Raw genomic sequence first — 11,656 nt, 5'->3', positions numbered from 1 at the left:
ACAAAAGCTTGTTAAATTCGAATCGTAATTAAATACCACAAAAACCAATCGGAGAATCATTCTTTAAAAAAAATAATCCTTTTCTCAATGCTTCTTGTGGCATTTAATCATGATTAAGATTTAACAGGCTTTTGTGCAACTGGGCCTGAGAGTTCTGTCAACATATAAAGTTTCCCATCCAACGAAGGCTGATAGTTTGAAATGAGTCTCACTATAATACTGTGTATGTTATTATTTTTTGAAATGTATGAATTCAGGGCTGCTTTCTTGTATTTATAAAATATAATTATAGTACCCTTTATAGTAGCCTGACGATGGTGTGATCACCGAAACTACAATTATTACAATTTATGTATTCTTGTTTTTCAATATTTTATCAATTTTAAAGGGTACTATACTTCTTTTTTACTTTCCTTGCCCTATTACCATAGGTAAGGAAAGTATTGCTTTCCGAAAAAAATTAAGGTACCCCAATTTCTAAATTTCTATACGTTTCAAGGTCCCCTGAGTCCAAAAAACTGGTTTTTGGGTATTGGTCTGTATGTGTGTGTGTGTGTGTGTTGTGTGTGGTGTGTGTGTGTGTGGTGTGTGTTGTGTGTGTGTGTGTGTGTGTGTGTGTGTGTGTGTGTGTGTGTGTGTTGTGTGTGTGTGTGTGTGTGGTGTGTGTGTGTGGTGTGTGGTGTGTGTGTGTGTGTGTGTGTGTGTGTGTGTGTGTGTGGTGTGTGTGTGTGTGTGTGTGTGTGTGTGTGTGTGTGGTTGTGTGTGTGTGTGTGTGTGTGGTGTGTGTGTGGTTGTGTGTGTGTGTGTGTGTGTGTGTTGTGTGTGTGGTGTGTGTGTGTGTGGTGTGTGTTGTGTGTGTGTGGTGTGTTGTGTGTGTGTGTGTGTGGTTGTGTGTGTGTGTGTGGGTGTGTGTGTAAGAGCTTATGTGGGCTTCACCCTCATCAGTATTATTAGTCGTCATCTCTCATCTTCATCCCTCTCACTCATTGCTCACGCACAAGCCTGAGAGCTTATGGGGGCTTCACCCTCAGTATTATTAGTTGTCATCTCTCATCATCATCCCTCTCACTCATCGCCCACGCACAAGCCTGAGAGCTTATGGGGGCTTCACCCTCAGTATTATTAGTTACCGTACTTGAAATATAAAGATGTTTGTTAAAAATAATTATTATTTTGTTAGATTATCTAAAACAGTGTTTAATAGTTTTTAATTCTGCATTTTTTAGAGATGAATATGGGAAAAGAATTTGTACTTTCCAATGAGTCATTCTCAATAGCATTCTCCATTTTTTGAGATGAATATGGGAAAAATAGTCCTTTTCATTGAGTCATTCTCAACAACATTCTCCATTTTTTGAGATGAATATGGGAAAAGAATTTGTTCTTTTCAATGAGTTATTCTCAATAACATTCTCCATTTTTTGAGATGAATATGGGAAAAGAATTTCTCCAAATTTCAAATGATTGAAATTTTTCAACTTTTTCAGGAAAAAGGACCAGGAGCACAAACAAAACAAGAAAGAAGTGAAAACATCGCGAACTCTCAATGACATGGAGAAACAGTCTTCAAAAGAAGTCAAGAAAGCGAAATGAACATAAACACAAATTGAGAATTCTCATAAAATCATAAAGTCAATGAAGTCATCATCTTTCATTTTTTCTATACTTTCCACATTACTGATTATCATCACTGTTTACAATAAATAAATTGATATTAAACAGTGATTTGTGTTTTGGTTTTTATATATTCAATAATCCTTTAAACTAACATCAATATTGGGTATTCGTTTAAAAATTCATTCATTTATTCATACAATAAGTACATCATCAAAATAATAGGGATAGAAAAAATGAGGTAGCCTTGTGTTATTCCACTCCCAAATTTGGATATAAGGTTACACTAAAAAATATAGTATTAATCATTTAAAAATATTATTATAATATATTCTTTAGCATTTTGAATAAATGCAATATCCCATTTCTCCACATTTTATAATAATTATTCCTCCAGTGTTTGGGTCTTTCTGACTTTGTTAATGGTTTCTAAGAAATGTTTCAATAAAATGATTAGGTACAGCAAGTTACTGAATTGATAACGACTAGGTCTAGCAGTCTATATAGACTATGGAAAATGCACTGCTTTTTAGTTTATAAAATAGAATTATTGTACCCTTTTTTGAAAATAATAAACTAATAGATTTAAGCTGCGTTTACACCAAAGTTAATAACAACATTTTATTAACTTAATCCTTATAGATTCTATTAGATTGTACATATCTTGTCATACACATGATGAACATATGTGTTTGTCAAGTTCCGTTCAATCTAATAGAATCTATAAGGATTAAGTTATCAACATTTTATTAATAACTTTGGTGTAAACCCAGCATAAGAATACAATTTATAACAACTAGTTTTAGTGTTCATACCATCTTCAGGTTATAAAATAAATGTTTTATTAAAAAAAGGTACGGTACTATAATTATTCTATTTTATAAATAACAATAATCAGCCCTGATTTCATACATTTTAAGAAGACACTGTTTTAGATATATTAGCTTCAAACTGTAAGTCCTGATTGCACAAAAGCCTGTTAACTTCTAATCGTAATTAAATACCACAAGAACCAATCGAAGAATCATTCTTTAGAAAAGTATTTTCTTATTGGTTATTGTGGCATTTAATCACGATTAAGATTTAACAGGTTTTTGTGCAACTGGGTCTGAGAGTTCTTTCAACATTAAGGTTCCCATTCAACCAAGGCTGATAGTTTGGGGTTGGTCTCGCTTTATATGTTTTTACCTATTTATTTAGCATATTATGGCAGATAAACAACACATATATTAAGCACATAAATCTCAAATGCCTACACTGTATATTTCCAATTTCTATAAAGAGGTCCACGTTACAATGGCGGAAGAAAAAGAAAGGAGAACAACGTTGCCGATCCTCTGTCTTGTCAATGCCTTCTATAGACGGTAGCTGATACAGGTTTGTTGATGTAATATTAACGGTTCATTCTAGTTTAAAATAAACAATAATATATTTTCATTAAGCAAGAAATTATATTTTTCAATAATTTCATAATGAATTTCCATACTTAAGATGAAATATTTTGTTGATTAGTTATTAATTCTACATTGTTGAAAGACGATCTGGCAACAGAGCAAAGCGAGGAAGAGATCCGCTATTCTCTTTGTTGAATGATAGACAAGGATAGCAATACCATTGCTAATCAAACACTGCCATTATAACGTGGACCTCACTCTGGATGTTAGTATATAGTAGAAGTAGCCTTCATGATAATAACTCCATTAAACTATTACAAGGCCACACTATATGAACATCTAGAGTCATCTAGTTCATCAGCTGGAGTGGCCTTGACTAATATCTATTATTAACCATAACTACTACTAACTACCATAGAGAAACGATAGCGTAGGTAGATATCCCATGGTATAGGGCGTTTATGTCGCAACGTTTACTGTTATCTCAAGCCGATTACTGTCGATTATTGTCGATTTTTACTGTTTTGGCCGGGTGAGAGTGTATGAACGGCACAATATGAGAGACTACCAGCGTCACACAGCTTCACGGGAAAGAACTACGTGGACTATCGGCTTGAGATAACAGTAAAAGTTGCGACATAAACGCCCTATACCATGGGATATCTACTTACTCTATTGTTTCTCTATGCTACTAATAACTACTTGATGTTAGTAAACAGTAATAGCCTATATGATGGAATCCAAAATTGGTGAAAGAATAAAGCCCTGCACACACACGCATCGATTTTTGTTTTTACGATATTTTGCCGTCCTTATGAATTCTATCAGATTAAACGGAACTTGAATAGTATATTACGCTACAAGCACAGTAAGTTAGTGTTTTCGGTATGAGGACAGTTTTCCGGGAATATGTTATCCGAATACCGTAAACACCTTTCTGAGAGAGTCGCGTACAAATTTTTCGCCACACTACAGGTAGAGCTGACGCCAAAGAGTTAGGTGATTTCGTGGGTCTCTTGTGCGTCCCAACATCTGATGTTGTCAAGTAGAGTTGTCATCTAGCTTGGCTTAGGTGATGATTTTTAAATTAAAAGAGACAATAAATAGATGCATTGCATCAGCTGTGAGTAGGTTACACCGTGTAACCCACGAAGCCCCCTGACTTTTTGGCAGCAGCAATAAATCGAATAAGAATGTTTTATGAGGGGGGGGGGAAACTTTGATGTCTCATATCTCAAGAACCAGACGTCGTAGGGTACTCAAAGTGGGGTGAATAATTCCGATCTCACCCTCCTGAACACAATGCACCATATTGCACAGTTGTCCAAACACATTTTCAAAAATTTTCAAAAAGCGGCCGGAAAGGGTACTCTTTCCGGCCAAGCATGCTCTGACGTCAGACGAGCGCTCTGTCATGCTCTGTCGTCTGCAAACAATGTCTTTCAGATCTACGTAGGGACTGGAAAACAGCTGCTTTCTGTGCAGTGTGGCGAAAAATCATTATCTGTTTAATAGAATTGAGGAGTTGGGTGGAAAAACGACCTGAGTCAAGAAATCAAGTTTTGCGTAAATTGAGTTTGAAATACATCTTCATTATTTCATCAGAATGCAATATTCTTGCAAGTATTTGAACTTTATTGATCTTTTTATACTATTTTGAATGCTATTATTCATAATTAGCCAGTAATCCAAGGCTAACTGATATTAATGGATATAAGGTGTGTTGTCTCAGGTCGTTTTTCCATAACCCTGGTTGTTACATGTTCAGAGGTTCAATAAAATGATGAAAAACCCGTATCAAGAGTAGTGATAATGATAATTATATTGCTCATGATATTGGATGATTAATAAGTAGGTAATAAATATCTAAAAAATGTCATTTGGAAGTGAACAATTAAAGATGATATTTTCTTCTTGAACACGTTTCCTCCCATAATCAAGACTCTGGAATGTTACATGGTACTGTTCTGATTTTCGGGAAATTCATACATCCCAATGTTTTCAGCATCGGATTCTTCTTCAGGAGCGTCTTCTTCATTATTTCCATCATCTAGAAGATAATTGGTTCTCTTGGATGTATTAATAATAATAATAATAATAATAATATCGAGTGACCTGGCTGGCTCAGGTCTGGAGTCAGAGTTTTCAGGTCGCAACTGATCAATTTCAGGGCCTCTGACATGACCTAACGACTGCTTTTTAGGCAGCCGGGACCGACGGCTTAACGTGTCCATCCGAAACACGGGAGTGGCCCGAGATAAATATCTTGCCCGGGCCGGGATTTGAACCCGGGCCTCTGAATTATAAAGCCAGCATCTGATCCACTCGACTACGGCCACTCCTAATGATGGAGTATTAATACGGATGTATTAATGATGTTCTTATACCATTCATTTGGTAGAGAGCTAGTTGGGAGGATATTTTTAATATTCTTTCCGAAGAATGGACATTGGTATGTCCAAAGCTCCGCCAATTTATGTAGATGCATTACAATATTATCTTGTATATAGTTATTCCAAATTGCTTTTTTCATATCATATACAGTTTAATAATTATTTTCTTAGTCTATATTATGTAAATTCATCTATAATAATTTTGCTGTATTGTAAGCTATTGTATATAAGTGTATAAGCCACTGTAGTCTACATAAATAAATTAATCAATCAATCAATCAGCTTCTTCTTTTGTAAGGAAACAAAATAAGGATTTCACTGGCTGCTGGCTCACAGCTTGTCAGCTGAATAATTTCAGGTTTGCCACACAAACAAAAAATGTTCACAACTCACTCATTTTTCAAGAAACAACAACATTTTATGTACCAGTCTGTTCAGAATTTAATGGCGGATAGAATGAAGCGTGTTGCGGAAAAACGACACGAGTGGCCTCGGGTCGTTTTTCTACCCAGCTCCTCAATTTATAAGGACGGAAAATTACCGTACGAACAAAAATCGATGTGTGTATACGGGGAAGCCCGTATGCAGATACTCTGTTCAAACAGAGAAATGTCAACAGTTTAAACCCCAAATGAAACACATTATGATAAACTCAACCATATCTACAAGTAAACGAGGTTTAACGTTAAACGTAGAGTTAGCATAATGACCCCAAGTGTTAGAAATAAATACACAAGCGATTGCACTATAACAGTTTATTAATTTCAAATAATTATTATCAACATAAAAATGACATTGTAAACTAATAGTTTCACCAGGTGCTTTGGGGTTGGCGTCGCTCTCAAATCGCAAGCTCAGCTTAAATCACTTAACAATCAATAATATTGACCTTCTAAAATAATACACAATTCTATATAAAAGAACACATAAACTACCTTCTAAAGAAGTGAGTGAATTTATCTCTTCAGAGTTACACAAGAGAATACTCGACAATTATAAGCAACTACTGTAGCATCATGCAGTTTCAAGAACCTACTTAAATACTGATGGGAGATTTCTACAATTATTTATTCATTTTATTATATAATTATTGGAAATTAAGAGTGATTCTGCTACAGAGGGTGGTGAGAGAAGATCTTGAACAGTCTAGCAGATTCTAGAGGTTTTTTAGTTTACCTATTCAAGGTTAATTTATAATTCCATGGGAGAAATTTAAGTTCATATGTTGTATAAATTGACTCAATTAGTTGATTTACATTAAATTCGTGATTATTTGACAACCAGTAAGTGATAAATTATACATATTAAATGGAAAAGACTAAGAAATTGTCAAAAAACACTTTTTGTGGTTTTTTGACAATTTCTTAGTATTTTTCATTTAATATGAATAATTACCACAATATCAACTTCTCAACAACACAGAAAGAGACAAAAAATTATACACCTTAGAAACAAACTATGGTTTAAATCTTTACAGTCTTATGAGAGACTATTTTAGAGAGAAACTTGATGTCTTAAACTCAATTTGAGATGGAACTATTCTAATCAAATACTAGAATGCTTAAAATACTTATATTTAAACAGGTAGATTATTTGAAGTTTTAACAATTAAATTAAAATTATGATTATTATTTGAAAGTTCAATATGGGTTTTTGACTTTTGAAATTTATCATTTTCGAATTCATTTCGACTTTTTATCAATCATCTTTACTTTGTTATTCAATTCAATTCTGTTCAATATGGGGTTTTGACTTTTGAAATTCATCATTTTCGAATTCATTTCGACTTTTTACAAGACAGTCAACATCACCAACAAGACATTAATCATCTTTACATTTTTCATTCAATTCAATTCCTTCTAGAATCTGCTTCACCTGTTCAAGATATACAGCAAAGTTAAACACATTATCAAATCATTATGCCAATCTTTGGTCTAACCATTAAAAACAAGATATCCAATCAATAGCTATTTGGGACAATATACACAACATAGAAAATACCATCAATTACACAATATTATTACAAAATAAAACGTACACATAATATAAACACAAGAAATAATTAATATTTACACATAATGTTGAAACAAATCGAACTAAGACTAATTATTAAAAGAGATGTTTACAGTCTATAGTAAGCCGAATCTCAAATACTGATTTCATAAAAACTACCTATTAATGGTAAACTGTATGAAGATTCAAATATAATACACAATTTTAAAGTGATAAGCTTCTAATTTTTGTTAAGTTAATAAATATATTAACAGTATTCTTTACTTCTACAAGAGAAGGATGAGTTAGTTTTAATGATCTTCAACATAAAGTTTTGTACCACAAAAATTATATATACAGATACGAATTCAGAACAGAATCTACACAACATATTTATAACAAAACATAAAAAATTGAAGAATAAAATATATTGCTACTTTAATATCTACAAGTAGCATCTACTGTGCATTATGATAGCGGGATGAAAATTAAAATAGAATAATTAATAAAATTATTTGATCACATGATGAAGATTGAAATAAAATGTTCTAGTCTCTACAAATATAAAAATAGAGTTAGTATGATTGATAATAATTATTGTTATTGCTTATTTGAGACTCAGATCATTTCAAGATATGATTTTCAGTGGATTCAAACATAAATTTCTGAGAAAAAATAACACGATTTTCCTACGTCTAATAGGTTTTTAGAATAGATTTTTTCACAATACCGTACACCTTCACACAAAATTTAAGCGGCATGCATGCATTCCACAAAGGTCGATTTTAGGTTCACAATATAATATAGAAAAATATTTAGTCATCAAATTTTATAGTCATTTACAATAGTACCTTTCGAGAAAATCCTAGAAGAAAAATGTCCAAAAGTGTGATACAAATGTTAGGTAATGATTTCTCACTAGAAATGTTTGGTTCATATTAAGCAGATTCGTCGGATTTCAAAAAGTTACAATATTTTATTAGAATTATAGAGATTTATAGAAATTGGGAGATTTCCATTATAAAACAAGATTATAATTTTTTCGAGGCTTTATTTTAATATTCAGATGGAAAATACTTTCTAATTGTCTAGATAATTTAGATTGTTTGTTTATTTGAAGGATTGACTTGAAATGTTCTTCAAATTTTGTTTATTTAATGTCCTACTTGATTTACATTAGAGAATAGAATCCAATATAATACGTTAGTGCAAAATAAGAGTTTAAAAGTCTACTTCCATGGAGCTGAATAGCAGTAATTTTACAATTAGGGTTATATAGCTTGAAATCTATTACAGTAATTTCACAGCATTAACTATTATTATTTTATGCCTGAATGGGTTAAACTTCAATTGGAAAAGAGTTTTTCAAGCATTAAAAGAGGAAAATTGCATCACTGAACTTATAGGACTTGAAACCTACTAGGCCTACAATTATTTCGGTATTGAAAGTCTATTTGGGAAATTGTATTATTTTTGAAAAGTTTTTACCTAACTTTGGTGAAGCCTTTGCTATAGTCATCCTACAATAATTCTATTCATATTGCCAAGATATATCTATAAGAATAATGTACATCAAATCCTTTCTTATGTCATTGCCATCAACCATTACATTAAACAGAACATATACATAGCACTACAAAACTATGTAATCGCTTGGTTAGGTTAGGTTAGGTTAACTAAGTAGAAGGTAATACTACAGCTACACTAAAGCTAGATATAAGTGATACACATAAATCTATATTGCTATGTCTTTGGTACATTGAAAATCGATTAACGACAGTAATTCACACAAAAACGCTAGAAGAGGTTGTCTCAAAATATATCGATAGTTTACTGGTTCGATATATAGATATCGACTAATTTCAATAAATCGATATAGGCTAATTTCGATATATCGATATCGACAATTTCCGATAGTATCGAGATTGTCGATATATCGATAGTCGACAACTCAAACATTTGACGACTTTGACTGCGTTTTTGGGGGATTTAAGTGAGAGAATTTTGTCACCAAGTTCAGCAGGATGAACTTTTCAGTTCACTGAGTTCAGACAGAAGTCTGGCGTTCGAGTTCTGATCTTGGAATCGATCTTTCAGTTGATTGAGAGCGGCCAAAAGTCGATTGTTGGCAGCATCGAGTGCGGCGATCTGGTGTTCCTGGGCCTCAATCACGCGCTGTTTGTGGGTCAGCTTGTCAGACATTTTCCGCTGTTCCATGCGTAGTTCCTCTTCAACAGATATCAGCCTGGAAATTATTATTTAAAAATTAGAAAAGTAATCATTAATTAGTCCTTATCAATTCTATTATAGTGACAGTGGAGGAAGATAGGAGAACAGCGTTGCCCAGTATCTGCTTTGCCACTGCCGCCAAGGCTATCTCATCAATAGCTGATACCAGTATAGTATGTATAGCATGACCCCACAATTTCAAACCATAACTCATCCTCGAATGAAAAAAAGCAAAATAGGCCTGTCTGACCACCTCATATAGACATGGTGTGTTCCAGTCTCAGCAGCATTGTCTATCTACTGAGAAGGCTAATGGCTGAACTGCCAATAGGTCAGACAGGCCTATTTTGCTTTTTTTCATTCGAGGATGAGTTATGATTTGAAATTATTGTGGGGTCATGCATCTGAAACTTCTAAAGTGCTGTTAATTCAGAAGAGAGCGGTCCGGGTGATTTCTGGGGCGGGCTATCTCGATCACTGTAAGCCACTTCTTTCTAAAAATGGCATTCTATCAGTTTTTAATGAATTCATTTACCAATGTTTGAAAGATAGACATCAGATACAAGATAGGCTACCAAAAAACAATGGCATTCACAGTCACTTTACAAGAAACCGTGAGAGTATATATATACCAAGATGCAGACTTGAAAAGTCAAAGTCGAGCTACCCTGTGATAGGCTACAAATTCCATAACTTGCTACCAACTCAAGTTAGAACATTGCCAAATAAACGTTTTCTCCAAGTACTTATTAGATCCTGGTTGATTGTGAATCCATTCTATTCAGTGGAGGAATTCATTACTGCTGATCACAACACCTTAGTCAATTTCATTTAATGTGATTTTTGTCTATTTAAAATAATACCCAAGTACAGGAGACCACTAAATTATCTGATCTAATTGTAAATTTTCTTTGATTCGAATTTAACTTATCTGTTTTATTTATTATTGCTATTGTATTTTTGTTGTAACTGTGCAAATTATTGTATGTTTCTTCAATGTGAATATTGTGACATGGCTATATGTAACTTCTATGTTCAACTGGCCCAATATAAACTTGAAACTTGAACTTGAAACTAGTAAGTGATGTTGTTTTTCATTCTTGATAAAATAATCGATTCTATTTTATTCTTCAATGTTGTTCTCCATCACAAACTGCTTACTATTAAATCACTTTCTTGTTTTTGAATAGAACTACTAGCAGTCAAATCCATGTAGTAAATAGAATTTATTCACGTACTGTGACAATGAGATCAACAAAAAAGTGATCTATTATTGACAATGATAGACAAGGATAGCAATACCATTGCCAATAAAACACTGCCATTTTAACGTGTACCTCACTATAGTAGTGTGTACCCATACATCTTTTCAGAGATACTAATTTTCCACTTCATTAAAAAGTACTTAAAAGCCTGAAAATCATGTCAGAGGCCCTGAAATTGATCAGTTGCGACCTGAAAACTCTGACACCAGACCTGAGTCACTCGATATTATTATTATTAAAAAAAGCTAAAATTAGCTTCATGGGCAGCCAAAAAATTATAATAGGTAAATCTTAATAAATTCTTACTTCATGTATGATAGATAATTATAAGATAGATAGATAGATAGGCTGCCTTTATTTTAAGATGATATATGTATAATGATTATTTCAATTAGTAAAACCTATCATATATGTAATGTGAAAAAATTTGAATAAAAAAAATATCCATTTTATATTTTTCGAATAATATGATGTGTATTTACCTAGCAATGATATTCTTCATATTGTCATGGCTTTCGTCGACTTGTAGGGGCTCATGATGCGGCAGCGGGGGGGAGGGGGAACTGCATCCTCCTCCATTCTCCGCGTGCTCCAGTTTCAGTTTCAACAGTTCAACGCTTTTTTGCAGGCGCTCGATCTCACGTTCATACTGAAAACACAAAAAAATGATCAAATAATGTTCAAAAATGTCCATGATCTTCACATAATAATAGGCTATTATTATTTGAAATATGTGTTAGAGCATGCAGCATAATATACGAGAGAGAGT

The 11,656-nt window shown here is 33.2% G+C and overlaps 1 protein-coding gene across 2 annotated transcripts in view; it reads right to left on the bottom strand.

Moving 5' to 3' along the window:
• Positions 1 to 6,141: 6,141 nt before the first annotated feature.
• LOC111051620 (ras GTPase-activating protein raskol) overlaps positions 6,142 to 11,656 on the bottom strand; it is a gene marked incomplete at its 5' end in the record, with an annotated part of 35,291 nt that continues 29,776 nt past the window's right edge. For both annotated transcript variants that reach the window (XM_039433467.1, XM_039433466.1), the window contains 2 exon segments: positions 6,142 to 9,638; positions 11,370 to 11,536. In XM_039433467.1, coding sequence (XP_039289401.1) covers positions 9,410 to 9,638; positions 11,370 to 11,536 — 396 coding nt within the window.

This window comes from Nilaparvata lugens, chromosome 7, assembly GCF_014356525.2.
Source record: "Nilaparvata lugens isolate BPH chromosome 7, ASM1435652v1, whole genome shotgun sequence".
Classification (NCBI taxonomy): domain Eukaryota; kingdom Metazoa; phylum Arthropoda; class Insecta; order Hemiptera; family Delphacidae; genus Nilaparvata; species Nilaparvata lugens.
The sequence above is the reverse complement of the archived record's forward strand: the minus strand, read 5'-3'. Positions and strand labels throughout refer to the sequence as shown.